The 17,601-nt window shown below is 55.1% G+C and overlaps 1 protein-coding gene across 3 annotated transcripts in view; it reads left to right on the forward strand.

Moving 5' to 3' along the window:
- Positions 1 to 17,601, forward strand: part of MAP2K3 (mitogen-activated protein kinase kinase 3) — a 34,875-nt gene that overhangs the window by 1,971 nt on the left and 15,303 nt on the right. For 2 of the 3 annotated variants that reach the window (XM_068146599.1, XM_068146601.1), the window contains exon 2: positions 17,537 to 17,569. In XM_068146599.1, the coding sequence (XP_068002700.1) occupies positions 17,537 to 17,569 (33 nt within the window). Of the gene's footprint in view, positions 1 to 12,631; positions 12,991 to 17,536; positions 17,570 to 17,601 lie in introns of those variants that run through there. The other variant, XM_068146600.1, reaches the window with a different exon arrangement.

Consider the following 17,601-nt stretch of genomic DNA (forward strand, 5'->3'; position numbering starts at 1 on the left):
GGTTTCTTTCTTGCTGGCCGAGTTGACCAGGGTGGCAAAAGGGAGGCTGCTGCACCGAAGCTCTCAGGCTGGCTGTTTCTGTGGCAGATGCTTGCCAAGCCTCACCTGCCTCCGCCGTGAGTTAGTCACAGGCTTGTCTCCTGCCCCGGGAGTTTCTGGGGCTGCGCGTGGCTGGCCGTGACACGCGCCGTAGGAATGGTGCTGGGCGATAGGAATGGTGCTGGGCGAGAGCTTTGCCTCGCTCCGTGCTAAACATAGCTTGGGAGATAAACACCTCCTGGGGATTAGGCGAAGCTTAGGGAGGATTGGGGCTTTCTTCCCCTTCCCGCGCCCGTGTCGGCTCGATCCAGGTTATCTCGCGGGGTCAGGTGTGTGGGAAGAACGCCGCTTGGGTTTATCTCGCGTCGCCCGTCTGATGTTTGGTAGAACATGCCAAAGCTTCCCTCTTCTCCCAGCTCACCAAAGATGCCTCCAGATGCCTTCCATCCGCTGGATGCCCCTGAATGAGGGAATTGTGTGCGAAGCTCTGCAGCTGCCCGGGTTGTCCTCCTTGGCAGAGCGGTGCAAGGGGCGCAGCCTCCAGCTGCGCATTGCGACGCGTGGCTGGTGCTGGGCAAGGTTTCCCAACAAAGCCTGCACCTTTTTGGTTTGGGTGAAATGGATGCTGTGAAGGGAGAGGAGATGCATCCAAGAGGTTAAAGCACAAGAAGATTGAGCCCTGGGGGGTTTGCAGCTTTAGAGTGAGTGCAGAAGTAAGGTAGAGGGTGCAGAGTGTCCGCTAGACCCTGTGTGCAGATCCAGGCTGCTGCCTTTCCCCTGGGGCTTGAGGTATATTTGCTGCCTCTCTAGGAAGACTTCTTCCTTGTGCCCATCACCGTGGCTGTTGGCTGTGACTTGGGTGGCCCCTGGGAAGCCCCTCCTGAGGGGACAGGCAGAGGCATGGAAGGTGTGGAGGTGCTTGTCTCCCAGCCCAGGGAGTTTGCTGGAGAAAGGAGCTGTGCAGCTGTGGGGAGGGAGAGTGCACAGGTGGGGTCTGGAGGGAGAGCTGCTTGGCTTCCCCTGGGCTCACCCAGTGGCAACTAATTCAAAAACAAGTCCTTTTCTTTAGGGGAGAGCTCTTGGTCCAGGAAGATGGGTGTTGCTGGGAGGTGTCCAGCTGAGGCAGGCTGTGTTTCGGGGCAGACAGCTCTCCTTTGACACCAAGGCTTGTTAAGAATCAGTGGTGAGAAATGCCAGCACCCAGGGATGAACTGGTGTTTGTTCTGGTGGTGCATCTGTTCTGGGTACGTAAATAAGCAATGGGGACATGTCCCTGCCATGCCCTGGCTGTGCCCTCCACGGGATCTTGCCACCATTGTGCAATTCAGTCATCTGTGCATCCTGTACTGTCTCATGTGCCATCCACTCTTTTCCTGCTGCCACCCCAAACCCAGGCAGTTCTGCTGAAAACACACATGGAGCCATGACCTGGGGAAGCAGGACTTTGCCTTTGGGCTCCTGTTCAGCCACCAGCCTGATGTCCCCTGGGTGCATGTGAGCAGGGAGGTGGCATGACTAGGAGCTGTGATCCCATGGAATCATCCAGCTGATAACAATCACGGAGATGGCACAGACCTTTGCCCTCTTCCTTGTGCTGCTTTCTGTGAGCATAATGGTGGGCACAATAGCATGTTGGAGGTGACAAATATTTAGCTGTGCTTCAGCAGTCCCTTTCCCTCCCTGGAGGGATGCTCCCCTACTTTTTTTTTTCAGTGGATATTGCTTCTCCCCTAAAGGCTGCTGCTTTGCTTTTCTAGCTCTGGGCTCCAGCCTCCAGTTCAGGGCTAAGCCCAAGTTTGGTTTGCTGCTGGAGGAAACTACTCTGTGCTTTGTAGAGCTTCCCTTTGGGTGCCTGGGGATGGATGTAGGTTTCTGGTCCTGGTGATTTCATGACCTGAGAAGCCACTGCTGCGGACGTGGGGCTCTGTGAGGATGGAAGATGGTTTTCACTGGTGTTAAAAAGGTACTGCCCAGGCAGGCTGTTTGCTGGGAGAGGAACTTGGGTTGGCTGGGGAGGTGATTTTAGTCTATCAACAAAGAGTTTGGGGTTTTATAGGTGTGACTCAGGACTGCTTGTGGGTACAAATAGAGCTAGACCTACCTGCCACCTCTTGCTGACAAAACTCTGTAGTGCAGGTCAAATCTCAGCCAGGGATTTTGGGTGAGGGAGAGGGCAGAGAGGATTTCTTTCAAGCTAGAAACTGGAAGTTTCTGTTCTTCTGTCAGTCTGGGAGATAATCCATCTCCCCACAGCTCCAGATCTGCCTGGGGATGATGCTGCACTAATTCCATGGCAGCACTGTGAGTGTAATTGTTCATTGCCCCAAGGAACACCATAATTACTGGGCACCACTGCATCTGTCTCAGATATCACAGTAGTGTCTTGTAGTCCAGCTGGCCTCAGTTTGTAGTGAGTCTCAGTCTCTGCTCCCCTCTCTGGAGCTGGGACAGGACACCTTTCTCTGCCCATGTAGGATGCAGTGAGTTATGGTGTAGTTAAGGGGAAGGGCAGGATTTGGGGGTCTCGTGGTCCCAGTGGGTATGGGAGGGAGGGAATTGCTGCCTAATGCTGGGCAGGAAGTTCTGAACCTGCAGTGGGATGAAGGTGAGGGGGTTTGGATTCTCTCCAGCATCTTTTCTCCCCACTAATCCTGTGCTGTGTTGTCCACATGGCTTAGTTAATCTGTGGGCACCGTGGCATGGGGCTGCTTTGTGCACTGTCTGCAAGAGAAGATAGACTGCCCGTGGGAAGAACATCCTTCCAAGCTCTGGAGCCTGGTGGGCTTTTCCCTGTGGTGTGATTGCCCTCCTGTGCTGCTGGCTCTAGTGCAGAGGGACATGGGGAAACACTGGCTTTAAGGTCAGGGATGATGGTGAGCACCGTGCTTGGCTGGAGGTCAGGATGTTGTTTCCAGGAACTGCTGCAGGCAGGCCAGCAGCTCTGGGGCCAGTGGAGCTGGGTTGTGTAAAAAGGCAGCAGATCTTGTTGTTAAAGACATCCAGTGCTGGAGCTTGGTTTCTCTGAAATGTGGTGGTTGTGTCCTGAGGGAGCTGTTTGGTGTGCTGGGGTGTGGTGCAGCAGGATGCCTCTGCCCTGACCCTGGGAGCAATGGCTTTGCAGCCCTGCTTGCCTGGGAGCCAGGGAAGGAGACATCTGAAGGGGATGGCCTGGCTCTTGCCTCTTTTTCTGGGGGCTGGCATAGTGCATGAGGAGCTGGGGAGGGTCCAGCACCCACCAGGCTACTCCAGCATCCATCCTCCTGCGTGCACTGAGCTGTGGGAGCTCACTGCTGAGCTACATCTGCCCTGTGCTCGGGGCCTCAGTTTCATCCTTTCAAGCAAAATGCTGCTTCTTACTATTATATTTGTTTTTAAAGATGAATTTCCATTGAAAACAGCTTGAGGGGAGGCAGGATGAGGAGGAGACAGAACTTAGCAGAACTTGTTTGTAGAGCTTCCACCCTTCCTCCCCCCACACCACCACCACCAAAGGAAAAAAAAATAATAATCTGGTTTGGGGAAGGAAGAAACCTCCAAAGTGCTCCACACAAGTCACTTCCCATCAGAGGCTGCTAACCTTAGCTGTGGTTTGGTGCTGGCATCAGCCTAATTGCTTATATCCGCTGACCCTGTCTGAGGATGATGATGGTGTTGGACCTTCTCCTCCCTGGGAGCTGCCTGTTGGGCACTGAGTGTCCCTTGTCCTGGGTGTTTGTAGCCTGCAGCCTCATCTCCTGCCTTGCAAGTATCTGCTCTGCCTTTCAGGAAACTTCAAGCAGCTTTTAATGGTGATTATTTTCTTCCCACAAAGGTCTTGGAGGTTGCCAATGAGGAACGAATAAAACCCTGCAGCCGGGGCGGGGTCCTGCAGGCATCCCTGTGGTGGTGCCAGGAGCTGTGTTCTACCTTATGGCCTGCTGGTGGTGGGTGCAGGTGACCCGTGGTGCAGGGCAGGGGGATAGAAGAGGAAGAAGGTGTTCTGCAGGGCTTGGCAGGTGACAGTCATGTGTCTGACAGGTCATAAGCATGCAGTGGTGGTTACGTGGACGGGCTGGGGGTGGTTCAGGGGAGGATGACGGAGGTTATCTAGGGAGTGTCAGCTTGTCTGGGCTTGCAGGCCAGTGAGATACTGCTTTGTGGTGTGTGGAGTTGCCTGTGGTGCCATGCAGGCCTGGCTGTCTCCACTGGTGGTAATGGCAGCCCTTGGAGCTGGTGGCATCCTGGCCCAGCTTGCTGGAGGATGTTATCCATCCATCCATCCATCTCAAAGCAGCTGGAGCTGATGTCTTCTCCTGCTGCATGCAGCTCTCCCTGCAGGAGACTTCCCTATGCAAGGCAGTGAAGGGCAAGCACACTGTGTGATGTGACTGTTCTGTGCTGCAGGATGGAGATCTTGGTTTGCTTGGTGTGGGGGAGAGAAAGTGGAGGCGTGAGGGGGAGATGGCAGAGCAGCAGAACGTGCAGCCCCGAGGATGGTCCCTCTGAGTCAGCCCCGAAGGTCTTCCCCGTGGGCAGGCACAGTGCAGGGGGGGTTGTGTTGTCCTGAGGACAGGAGGATGTCTCTGCAGCATGTCACTGAGCATGACGTGGCTTTCCTGAGAGCCAGATGTGCTTCACCACAAAGGCTTCTGACGAAAGCTGCTCTGCATAGCTGAAAATCCCCTGCTGCTGGGGACTGCTTGGGATCCCTCCTGACCTGCTGCCAAGTCGCACCTCAGCCAAAGGTGAGACGATCTTGTGCTGATAGGTTGCTTTGGCTGCTCTTTGTCATCTTCCAGGCTCCTTTAGCAGGTGCTTGGGGGCAGGTGGCAGGCCCAGCCCCACGTGCCTGTTTGTAAGCCCCGTGTCTGCACCCAGGGAGTCCCTGCCAGCACAAGGGCAGGCCAGCACAAGGCAATTCCGTGCGTGTGCACGTGTGCTCAGGTGGCTGTTGAGGTTTCCCTGGTCTCCCTGCACCTAAAATCATCCACCCCACCTGGCTGACCCGTGATGCTCCTGCCAGCTGCCATCCCCACAGGCAAGAGCTTGCTGGTCAGAAAGGAGGATGCAGGTCCCGGGGAGATGCTGCTGCTGGGGGGATCAGCATGTACCAGCATCAGCCTCCATGCTGCTCTGTCTCTCTTTGGCAGCACCCCTTTGCCTTAAGGCTGGGAACAGCTGCACACTGCCAGAAAAGCAGGTGGGTGTTACAGATCTGCTGCTTCTACATCCCCCTGCATTCACTCTTTGTCAGCACCCACAGCTCGTTTCTTCCAGGTTTTCACTTGATTCCTGTGACTGCTTGGCTGTGAGCATCGTGGCCAGAGGATGGCTGGCACTGGCTAGGACTGGGGCTGTCCTCTGAGCCTAGGATGCCCACTGGGCTGTGCTGTGGCCAGGCTGTCTCATGTGCTCTGCAGACCCTGCTCTCTTGCCCAGGAGAATCTTTACACAGGTATTAATTACACCTGCCTGCTTTTGTTGAAGGATGCCTGGGTGAGCAGAGTAAAGCAGAGGCTGGAAGAGGTGCCTCTAGAAACCACCAGGCAGAAATTGTGGGTGAGGGAGTTTGAATTGAAACTCTTAACCACCAGCCTTGCTGAGGTGCTAGGAAACAACTCATCCTTTCCTCCAGCAGCTCTCCTCCTGTACGTGTGATTTCTTTGGTGTGGCTTCCAGGTAGCTGCAAGAGTTTACCTTTCATTTGGCATCCCCAAAGAATTTCTTGTCTGGTAACTGTGGATTTCCCCCTGGGGTTTTACTGTTGCAGCACAGGGAGGGGAGCCAGGCAGCCAGGCAGCCTGGCCCTTTGTCTCCAACAGCTTTTGGCTCCTTGCAGCTCCTCTCCTTGCCCATTCCCACGCTGCTCTGCAGAGCAGCCCTGCTTTCCCCACAGCCTTGGTGTGAGGCTGGTCCTGTGGAGTAAAGGGGATTTTCAGAGTGTGTTGTTTCTTATCAAAGTGGAAATGGTTCATGGAAGCCTCAAGTGAGCCCTTGAGGAGCTGCAGGGCTGAACTGCATTGAGTCACAAGGATGATTGGGGGCTTGAGCACCCCCATATGAAGAGAGACTGAGGAACCTGGGGCTGTTTAGTCTTGAGGAGACTGAAAGGGGATCTGATCAGTGTCTGTAAATATCTGAGGGGTGGGTGTCAAGTGGAGGAGGCCAAGCTCTTTTGGGTGGAGTGCTGTAATCAGACAAGGAACAGCAGGCACAAGCTTGAACACAGGTGGTTTCACCTCCACAGGAGGAGAAACTTCTTTACAGTGAGGGTGTGATGGAGCCACTGGAGGAGGCTGCCCAGAGAGGTTGTGGAGTCTCCCTCTCTGGACACATTCAAACCCACCTGGATGCATTCCTGTGTGGACTACCATGGGTGATCCTGCTGTGGCAGGGGGGTGGACCTGATGATCTCAAGCTCCCTTCCAGCCTGTAATGTACTGTGAGGCACTGATACTGTGAGTCAGCCTGGGAGCTCCTGAGCTGGGCCATGAGCTGGATGTGTTGGGACTACTAGCTTCCTAGGATGGAGAGATGGCTCTTGAGTCTGGCTTGGCTGGGCAGAAAAACCTGCAAGGCTTTTTTCCCCCTTCAATGCTGGCAAAAATGCAGTGCAATAGCTGGATTGGAGAGAGGTGGGCAAGGAGTGGAAAAAAGGAGAGGGAAAACTAAAGCCCACCCAAAGGGAAGCAGCAGAGCGAGGCTGTGCCCTTCCTGCCAGCAGCCACGTGGGGCTGTGGTGGTAAAAGGCTGCTGAGCTGTGGGCACATTGCCCATGGAGGCCCTGCCTTGCCTGGGTGTGAATCAAAGCTGCCCTGTGGGTACTGGGCACGTCTGCCACAGGGATGTTTTCCCCATGCAGGGATGTGGCAGCTTCTGATAAGAGGATCTGAGCAGGCACCATGCCCACCGCCGGGTCTGGGGCTGCATCCACAGCAGGGTGGGCAGCTGAGACCCCACCTGCAGGGCAGGAGCTCTGGAGTCCTCAGCACAGGGGAGACATGGACCTGTGGGAGCAAAGCCAGAGGAGGCCACAGCAGTGATCCAAGGGCTGGAACCCTTTGGCTGTGAGGCCAGGCTGAGAGAGTTGAGGTTGTTCAGCCAAGAGGCTCCAGGGAGACCTTCTGGTGGCCTTTCAGTACTTAAAAGCTGAAGGACTTTCTACAAGGGCACGAGTAATAAGGCAAGGTGTGATGGCTTAAACTGAAAGAGGGAGATTCAGACTAGATAGAAGGAAGACATTTTTCACTCTGAGGGTGGTGAGACACTGGCCCAGGTTGCCCAGAGAGCTGGTAGGTGCTCCATCCCTGGAACCATTCCAGGTCAGGTTGTTTGGGGCTCTGAGCAACCTGCTCTAGTTGCAGATGTCCCTGCTGGCTGCAGGAGGATTGGACTAGATAACATTTAAAGGTCTCTTCTAAGCTGAAGCATGTTAAGGTTCTGTGATATCCTTAACATCCTAACCCACCCAGCCAGCAGCAGGAGCTGAACTCATGGACCAGCTGGGCAAGGGACTGGGAATGTGGATGTAGTCTGTCCTCTGGGGCAGAGGAACAAACAGTGATGGGAGAGCCAGAGATATGTGGTGAGGGTCAGAGGGATGGTGTGGTGAATGCCAGGAGAAGAGGCTGCAGGTCTGGCTTGCTGTGGCCAAGCTCTCCTGGGGGTTTCAGGAGCCAGCTCTCCTCTTGCTACATCAGCTCTTACTCCCAGGCTCCTTGCAAGCAAGTTGTGGGGACCAGATGGGTCACCTTTCATCTCTTTTGACTTGGGAGCATCATTAGCAGTAAAGACTGATGCATTTTGGATGCTTTTTGTTTGGCTGAGGGTTGAGTGCAGTAGCAGGCTCATATGGAGATAAGGGTGAGTAGCAGCCTGAGGGGAGTTGGACAGTCTCTGTGTTCCTCGGCTGCTCTCAACCTCTGGTTTTCCTTTGTCTCATCCAAGCCTGGGAAGGCATCTCAGCTGCCCATTCACCTCATGATGAGATGAATTCTTCTCTGAGAAAAACACAGAGTGGGGACAGGACAGAGAGAGGCAGGGAAGAGGGATGGCCACTGAAGTGCTGGGTCGCTGCTGGAGGTCAGAGGTTTTGCTCTGAAGGTGCTTTGGCTTTGTCCTCCTGAGCTGCAGCAGCATCCTGGGAGCAGGGAATAGCTCCAGATTCCAGAGGCTAACATCACTACAAACCATCTGAGCAGCTCCTGCCCTGTTCTCCAGCAGAGGTGCTGGTCTTGGGAAGGTCCTGAAGTATCTGGGCCAGGGAAGCACCTGGTTGGTCTCTTGTTTCTATCCCTCTCCTTGAGCAGGTGGCTGTAGACACTGAGTCCTTCCTTGGTTGTTTCCCCCCTTGATAAATTCCATTTTCAGAGCAGGTGCCTGCTCTGTCTGACATCATTTGCAGAAATGAAATCACTCTATCCCTGCCCAAAACAAATTGGAAGGGAGGATGGTAGAAAGCTAATATTTACTTCCCCCCCTATAAAGAATTGCATTAGAAGCAGAGGAGGAATATTCTGCTCTCCTGCCAAGTTTACAGCGTTTTAGAGACACCTGGAAGTACTTGAATTGCACCAATTTGGCTAGAAAAAGAGTGTCTGTCGACTCTGGAGGGTTGAGTTACAGCTGACAAAAAGTCAAATGGCTCTTTTCCTTTCCCACTAACTAACAGTCTGCCTCCTGTCAAGCTGATCTATTCCAAAAGCAGTTTGAGTTTTCTCTCGCATTAGGAAACTGTCACCAGCTGAACACATCAATTGCAAACACATCTTATTCTTTCACGGCTTTGCCTGTGGGCTGAGAAATCAAAGGGAGGAGGAGTGTTGCTCTGGGAAGAGCTGGGTGCTTGCTGCAGAGAGAGGTGCAGGTGATGATGGCTCTGCCTCTTCCTTGCTCTCTGTTTTTGTGTTGTTCTGTGTTTGAATTGCTTTTGTAGCACGGTCGTTTGCTTTCCTCCAAGCGCCATCTCCTCCACTTTCTCCTAACCATTAAGGCCTTGGGGCTGGGATTGCTTCCAGACCTTTGTCTGGTGGCAGCACGCCAGGGGCTGCGGCCGAGTCGGTGCTGGTCCCACGAGGTGGCTGCTGGCCACGCATGCTGTGGGCTGGCCAGACTCGTGCCCTGTGCTTGGTTTGGTCTGGCCTCATTTACCCACCCCAAGCGTTTTCCCAGCCTGCCCTTGGTGGGTCCACACTGGCATGGCAGCTGAGCTTTGAGTAGGTGCATTCCTTCCAATCAATAGAAGGGTAGGGGTTGGAAGGGACCCCTGGAGATCGAGTCCAACACCGCTTCCAAAGCAGGGGCGCTTAGGGTAGGTCACACAGGAATGCATCCAGATGGGTCTTGAAAGTCTCCAGAGAAGGAGACTCCACAACCTCTCTGGGCAGCCTGCTCCAGGGCTCTGTCACCCTCACAGTACAGAAGTTTTTCCTCATGCTGAGGTGGAACCTCCTGTGCTGCATTTTATGATGTCCAGATGGAGTGAGGGATGCAGAGGAGGCAGTGTCCAGCCCTGTGGCATCTCTTTGAGACGAAGCTCTGCCCACCCCCCAGCTCAGTGCCTGCTCCAAAGAGGTGTCCCTGGGACTGCTTTTGCCCTGGGGTTTTGCACAAGCTCTGGTGCAAAGCAACCCAACTCTTGGCATGCAGGTAATGTGTCCCATAATGGCACAGTGCAGACCCCAGCTAGCTGCTGCCTTTCAGCTTTGTGAGGAGCAGGTCTGCTCTCTGCTCAGGTGTGGTTTCTCGGAGGGGAGCCTGCATTGTCACGGGACTGCAGGAACAAAGCACAAAATCAACCGTTTTTTCCCTTTATTCCCGGTCCTTAGGGTTATGCAGGTAACCTACAAATACAGCTGGGCTGTAACTGGGCGGTGACATCCTCCCGGAGCTGCTGGCAGGGCCGGCAGGGCTTGCGGCAGCGTTATCTGACCGCTGCACGGAGGCCGGGTGTGGCTCTGAGCCCCAGAGGTGGCAGCACGAATGTGGCTGTTGGCAGCTTTGGCTGATGTCCCCAGATCCCTTGCTGGGTACCAGGAGGTGACACCCATCTGCCTTGCCTCGGCCTCACCCAGCCCAGGTGGCCCCCTCGGTGTGACATCCTGCTCGGCCGGAGGGAACGGAGCCCTGGGCGGTGTCAGTGATTGATTGTCCCCAGGCACCACCCCAGGGGCTGAGAGGGTGACCCTGCTGTTCCCTCTCTGTCTGAAATCGGTTCAAAGGCTTTGTTTAAAACAGAGCCGCTGCAGAGTTTCCAGGCCGTGGGTCCCATGCATGGCTTGGGGCTTTCCTGTGGGACGTGCACCTTGTACCTGGAAAGGCAAGGGCTGGGCACCCTGGCTTTGGGATGCAGCTGCTTTACAGCCTTGGCCAGGAAACCCACTGGAACTCCTGTTAGATGGTGAGGTGTGGCCATTGGGCACTGTGGCAGTGTGTGGCCAGCTGGTGCATGGCCTTTGATCCATGGAGGGAAAAGGGTATCCCATGAAACCCCCCCTTTGCCCCTGCTTGGGCAGTGACTCTTCTCTTGGGGCAGCCGTTAGTGTTTTGCTCAATCCCAAGCACACACTGCTGAAAAGCTCCTTGCTGACCCTAAACTGGGCATTCTGCTTGCTGCTTATGGCAGGGGGGCTCTTCCTTGGTCCCCAAGCCTAACCAGGCTGGCCTTGGGATTTGCAGGGGAAGGGTGGGGAGAGGGGCCTGGCGTTGGCAGGGCGCTGCTTGAGCTCATTGCTGTTTTTAAGGGTGTGGTCTTGCACTTATTCACACCAGCCCACTGGCAGGAGGCTGGTGGGAGTGATGGGAGCCATCCTTGCCCCTCCCTGGCTCTGCTCTGGTGTATCTGTGACTTCTCCCCACAGGAGGGTTTGCTCCCCTGGCTTCCTTCGCCTTTGCAGGGTGATGGCCCAGCACGGAGGCGTGGGGAGGCTTCACTAACACCAGTGAAACACCCACTGGTGCCTTCTGTTCCTCTGGTGAGTGAATGAAGGGCTGGATGAGTTCAAGGCCAGGCAATTCCTACCAGACTGGCAACCATGTGAAAGAGCTGCCAGTAGTCAGACTTGAAAAGTCTGCCCATGGCAGGGGGGTTGGAACTAGATGATCCTTGTGGTCCCATCCAACCCTGACTGATACTGTGATACTAAGATGCTTGGATGTCTTTTAAGGTTTTTTCCCCCCTTTTGTTCTGAGCATTTTGTGTTTTTTTTTTTTTTTTTTTTTTGCCCCTGGATTTTTGTTTGGGTTTTGGTTTTTTGCTTTGTTTTGTTTTTAAGGTACTTCAGAGATGTTGGGAAGCTCTGCTGTACACCACCCCTGGTCCTCAGGCACTGAAACCCAACAGCACTAGCTCAAAGGAAATGGTATTTCCCACCCCACCTGTTGGGTTAGGGACTTTCTGCTGCAAAGCAACACTGATTTTGTGGGTGTCTGGAAATATCCTTGGGGCACCTTGTGTCTGGGATGGGGAATCAGCCGTGAAGCTAATGATGAGAGGACAGCTCAGCGCTGTTCTCCCCAGGAGTTCTGGGGACTGCTGCTGGTGACTCTTGCTGCAGCAGCTCCTGCGTCAGCATCCTTCACATGCTGATGATCTGTGCCTGAAACTATACCCTGGGAGGGGAATTGTGCTTGAGAAAATATCTTCCGCGGTCCTTCTGGGGCTTATATAAACACCATTTAAAATTAGAGTCACTCATTATGTTGGTATGTGCATTTACCTTGACCTCTGACTTCTGGCTGCGAATGCATACGGCCAGGCACAGCCTACAAGCCGGGGACCAGCGCAGGGGGCAAACTGGAGGCGCATTGTCGATCAATTAGTGGAAGGTAAAGATGCTGCTCCAGTATCTCCCCTCCAGGCTGACGGGGAAATCGAAAACAAAACTGCAGCCCGTCAAAGCCAAGCCTGGCTTTGATCAAGAATGTCAGCGCTGGCTTCTGCCAGGCTGGTTTTGAGGGAAAGGGGAAGAGCAGCAATGCTTTGCCACCGCTTTTCTTGCATGTGTGTGTAGAGAAGTGATGAGGGTGTTTTTTTTACCTTCCCCCCCCCCCTTTCTTTTCCCCCACATCATCTCTCTCCCGTGCTATTTACTAGCCAAATCCATGCAGCAGTCTCTATTTTGCCACCAGAGATGCCGTCTCGGTTGTCAACCCCTGGAATAGCTGCTGAGCTCTGTGCCCATATTGTCATGGAACAATATTTCTACTATTTGTTGTGGTAATAGTTGTTAGTGGCAGAGCAATTAAGGTGTCACCTGCAGCATGAAGAAATGTGACCTCTTTCCATCCCGGCACCCCCTCGGTGAGCGTGGGCTCTGCCGACTGCCTGATGCCGGCTGGTGGCAGGGCTGCCCCCGAGCAAGGGTCGCTCCGGTGGGGATGCTTGGGAGCGGGGCGCGGGGGGAGGCGATGTGTGTGAGATGGAGAAGGAGAAGGTTGCGCCTCTGTGCCTGCAGGCTGGGTTTGAATGGCTGAATTTGTCGGAAGAAAAGGCGTCCCGCGGGGATGCACTGTTAGCAATCCAGCGCTTCAATGGCTCCTGGAGCTGGGAGCTGGCTCCCCCCCAGTTTCCTGTTGACGTCATCTGCTATTTCGCCGCTGCAGTTTTTACAACTGTTGAGCTTTCAAGGGTAACTGGAGCCGAGACCGGCCAGGCTCAGGCAGCTGCCGAGGAGGGAAGGCTCTGCTGCCTTCCGCAGCTCGCCCCGCTCGCTGCTCCCGGGCTCTGCGAACCCCGGGCCGGGAGAGCCGCCTGAAGCCAGCCCATGTCTCCCCACTGAAAATCACCACCGGGGCTTGCAAGAAGTGCCTGCTCTGCAGGATCCTGCAGGACCTATCTAGCTAGATATATTTTTTTTTTTCCCCTTTTCTTTTTTTCTTTTTCCACACCCTCCCGGCCGCCCCCTTCCCGCTTTTCTGCCAGGCGTGCTGGAGTTGTGCTTCATTTCTGGGAAACCATGGACAAGAAGCAAGGTAGATGTTGCAATTTGCAAAACACGTGGTGGGGGAGAGCGAAGGGCCGATGCTGGTGCTGCAAGGGCCGATGCTGGTGCTGCAAGGGCCGATTCTGGTGCTAGAAGGGACGGTGTAACTTTCGGGGGTCACTCCACGTTGGCTTTGCTTCCTTTGGCTTGCTCGCGGCTTGGTTTTGGGGTCGATGTTTGCAGCTGGGCATCTATTGATTTATTTGTTTTTAAAGCATTGGAAACTTGCCTCTTTTCCCTGGGGTTAAAACATTGGCATCTGAGCTGTGCAAAAAAAAAACAACAATCAGTGCAATTTAGCCTGGGTAAAGGAAAATCCTTGGAGGGTAAAGCTGGCTCCTGGCTCTGGTTTGGGTCGCGTTCCCGGGACACAGGTCTCGCATGGTTGTGTCCCCTGTGCTGGAAAGCCTGTTGCTTGGGCAGAGCTGGGCACCACGGCAAGTCCGGAGCTCTGATTCAGCGCGGGCTGACAGGTCAGTTTGGAGCTGCAAGGGGCTTTTTCTGAGGCGTGTTTTTTTCCTCCCCCTTGCTTGCTTCTTTGCAGAAGTGGCGAGCACGGGGCAGCGATGACCCGCGGCAGCCCCTCTCTGCAGCGGGACCGCGATGACTGATGGCTCTCGGCAGGTTGAGAGCCCTGTTTCCACTTCCACAGATAGATTTTTCCACTCTCAACGGTGGAAAATAGCACAAAGTGTGCTTGTGAGGAGCTGGCTCTCATGACTCGAGCAGCCGAATTCCCCTCTCTGCTTTGCACCCTGCCTCTCATTTCTTTCTTTATTTCCTCCCCCCCTTGATGCTTTTTTTTTTCCTTCCAGCTCGCTCTTTGCAGCAGGGCTGGGATCCACCCTCCGGCCTTCTGCCCCCATCCGTGGCATTTGACTTATCCTCCTCGAACTGAGGAGAACTGAGATGCATCCAAAACATTTCCACCCCGTGCTAACAAAGCAGCCTCCCGTGCCACAGCCATCCCTGGGACTTCACCTGGGGCTGGCACCCAAGCCCTGGGAAGGCAGTGGGGGGAGGTTTAATTTCAAAGGTCGGCTCAGGCAAATAGTTTTATTTGCAGTTCTTTAGATTGTCCTGTTCGTTCCTCTCCACCCACGCCAAAGGAGTAGGAAGGATAAAGCTCCCGGGGAGAGGTGCAGCGTAATGGGTTGAAGTTGGTGGTGGCAAAGGGAAAGCTTCAGATACTGAATTGAGCAGTTCCAGGAAATAAGCTGTGTCAGTTCTGAGCTGGTGGAGGTTCTGGCATGAGAAAAAGTCATGGTGAGGCTCTTCTTTTTTTTTATGTTTTAGGAGGAAATGGTTCCTTTCTTAGCATAAAGGATGCAGTTACGTGCCTGCAGCATCACGTGGGTTACAATCTCCTCCACACCAGGAACTTCTGTCAGCTAATTTTCCCCTGCCCGGCTGTAAGGCTCAGTGCCGTGTGCCCCCACGGCCGGCAGCCCCTCCCGCTGCCCAGAATGTCACACTGGCAGCGCCCAGCCTGCTCCAGGCTGCCAGCAGAGCCCGTGGGCTCGCAGGGGTAACCAGGACATGTCCCCAGATCGCCTTGTCCCCGTGCTGCCTTTTTGTCCCCCCTGGGAGCATCTCCCGAGGGGAGCTGTGCTGCTCTGTGCTCGCAGCCGCTGCTCTTGCAGGAGCTCAGTGCCCTGGGAAGCTGCGGAGTGTTCCTGGGGTTTTCAGGTGACACAAAGTGTTCTTCGTGTCAGAGCAATCCCTCCTGCACCCACCCTACCAGAACGTGGGGACAGAGAGTGCCGAGGCCTTGGTGGTGAGGAGCTGAGAGCAGCTGCTTGCGGGGGCTAAAGGCAAGTGCTGCCCTGGGATGTATTCAGGACAGAAGGGCTTGAATTGCAAGGTCTTGTCATGCCCATCCCACTGCAATTTTATTTGTCTTCCCCCTCTCAGACCTTCCTCCATCCTCATTCACCCTGAAACAGTGCGTGGGCTTTCCCTGAGGGGCTCAGGAACGAGGTCACCTCACAGAGGTGGCACATCCAGCTCTGGGATTTGCAGCAGTCATGGGGCACTTTGCAGGGGGCGATTGCTGGGCTGTGCAGTCGTGGGGAGGCTTTGTCACGTCCCCATCTCCTCTCTGGGCTGTGCTTAACCCAGATCCATAAGCAGCAGGAAAAGCTTTTGCAGCGAGGAGGAGTTCAGGCCAGGGTGCAGGGTGCAGGAAAGCTCGTGGCCAATTTTGGGAGAGCTGTACAGGCAAATCCAATCTCCACCTTGGCTCCCCCAGCTGCAAGGCAGCATCGAGGGTGATTTTATTCCTGCAGGCATGGGCTGAGCTGGGTTTTCCACCAGCGTAGGTGGCCCAGCCAGAGCCTGGGAGTGGTGGCAGAGTACCTCCGGTTTAATCGGTGCTTTTTCAGATTGGAGTTAGGAAATGTTTTGTGAGGCTAGGCAGGAGAGAGGGGGAAGGGGATTGTCACTCACTCTGGCTAGGAAGCCAGGGGCTGCAGGTTGGGGATACAGGGCGGTATGGGCTGACGTCCAGGCTTCCTGTTCTAGAAGAGTTTATGTGGAATGGCCAATTCACAGAGGTATTGAGTGGCTGCAGGGGGTTTCCAGCAGGGAATCTCAGTGTCCCGTGCTGCCCTTCTAACCCGCGTTTGCAGAGCCTCCTGGCTGCAAGCTTGGGCTCCACTGAACAACACAGCCCATTGATTCCTGACCCCAGACTGGGTGCTTCCAGCTCCTTCCAGCCTGGTTTCTGCAGCCAGGGCTAAGGAGGGTTGACGCCGTGTCCTGCAGGAGGCCTGGCTCGGGGAGCCTGTGGACCCTGCTCCTGCCGTGTGAGTCACCGAGCTGCGGCCGGAGCTGCCAGCGGAGCCGGCGGCACAGAAGGAGCTTTGTGCTGGCTGTGGAGTTACTATGGCAATGGGGGAGAGGGAGAACAAACAGATGAAGTAAAATACCAGCCAGGATGGGGGGCATTTCAGGGCTTTGTGTGAAGGTCTGGCTGGGAGCTGCTCTTGGGGGGCTGCACTGAAACCCCTGTCTGCGCTGGGGAGCAGCTTCTGGGGGAGAAATGCTCGGTGCAAGGCTTCTGGGCAGTAGCAAGCACAGCCCATCCCCCTGGGTGGGGTGGGCTGGGCTGGGCTGTGTGCCCACGGTGAGCTTGCCCAACTTGCCTGGATGCAGAAGGACTCAGGACCCCAGTCATTAGCCCCTTGCTGAGCAGGAAGGGGCTGGGTGGGGGAAGGGGGAGGCATTTGAACCCATGGGTGGCATCCTGCCCTGGGCTCTGTTCTGCCTTTGCTCCTGTCATTGCTCAACCAGGTGTTTTGCAAAGTGTCTTTAGTGGGCACCTGGGACTATTGACGATCCCCCTTCCAGTAGTGGAGAAGGGGAACTTTGCAGGCTTGTGAGTTAGAATCCATGATTCCTGTGACATGATCAGGTTTCCAGAGATGGTTTCCAGCCCAGTGGGACTGGCTTAGAGGGGAGCATCTTTCACTGAGCTGGAAGTTCACATTGCTCCTGTAGCTCATGGGAGCTGTGCTGGTCCCAAACCTTATGGACCAGCTCTGATGCAGGAAAGACAGCAGATTAGATGGGGATATGGACTTGAACCATACTGATTGCCTCAGCAGGGGGGGGATGCTGAAGGTCCTGCAGTTAGGAGCTTTGCAGTGTCTTGCAGACCAGCTTTTCCCTGCAGCCACAGCAAGGGTTGTGTTTGGGGAAGGATGGGACTGGAAAAGTGGGTTTCAAGCACCTATCTTAGCTGAGGCATTTGGAGCTGGTGTGGTACAGGGATGGGGATGGAGGCTGGCTGCGATGGGAACATGCTAGACACATATCATCCTGTGTCTCAGTGCTGAGGGAGCTCTCCCACGGTGCTGCATGTCGTGAAATTCCAGCTCCTTGCCTCTCCCCTCCCTTTCCTGGCAGTCTTTGGAATGCTGGACTTTGTCCTCATGCCTCTTCCCAGGAGGCAGGCAGGTAGGAGCTGTTTAGAAGGGCTGTCCACTCCCAGCCTAGTGCCTGGAGCACACCTTGGCCTGTGCTTTTCAATGCATCTTCCAGGTCTGTGCAGCCACAGGCATCTTTAGCTGCCAAATGCAGCTGCCCTGTCTCTCTTGGCAGGGGGTGTGTGTGTGTCAGGACTTGGATACTTTCATCTGTGCCATTTCAGCTCCCGTGCTCTTTGGCTGTGCTTGAGGTCTGGTGGCCGTGGCCCTCTGTGCCAGATCTGACACACGCTGCAGCAGGGCTCTGGCTCTCTCCAAGAGGGCTGGAGGGGGATCGGGGTGGGGGGGCTGTGGGGCAAGGAGGAGGCGGACAGGGAGCATTTTTGGGAGCGTCACTAATGGTGTGGGGACCTCTTGTGGCTGGAGAAATGGGGATGAGGCCAGGCTTGGCTTGGCTTGGCTGCGTTCTGTCAGCCTGTCTGCCTCCCGCAGCCCAGCCGGGGCTGCCCTCCTTGAGCGCTGCGTGGGACCGTGAGGGCTGCAGGCTTTGCACCCGCTGGGTCTGGAGCATGGAGGCTGAGCTGGTGTCTCCCTTCTCTCTTCCAGATTCCAAAGGATCGTTGGAGCCACACAAACCAGGTGAGTGCCCAGCAGAAAGCGTAGCTTTAGCT

This window comes from Melanerpes formicivorus, unplaced genomic scaffold, assembly GCF_026170545.1.
Source record: "Melanerpes formicivorus ecotype bairdi unplaced genomic scaffold, bMelFor1.0.p_v2 SCAF_14, whole genome shotgun sequence".
Taxonomy (NCBI): domain Eukaryota; kingdom Metazoa; phylum Chordata; class Aves; order Piciformes; family Picidae; genus Melanerpes; species Melanerpes formicivorus.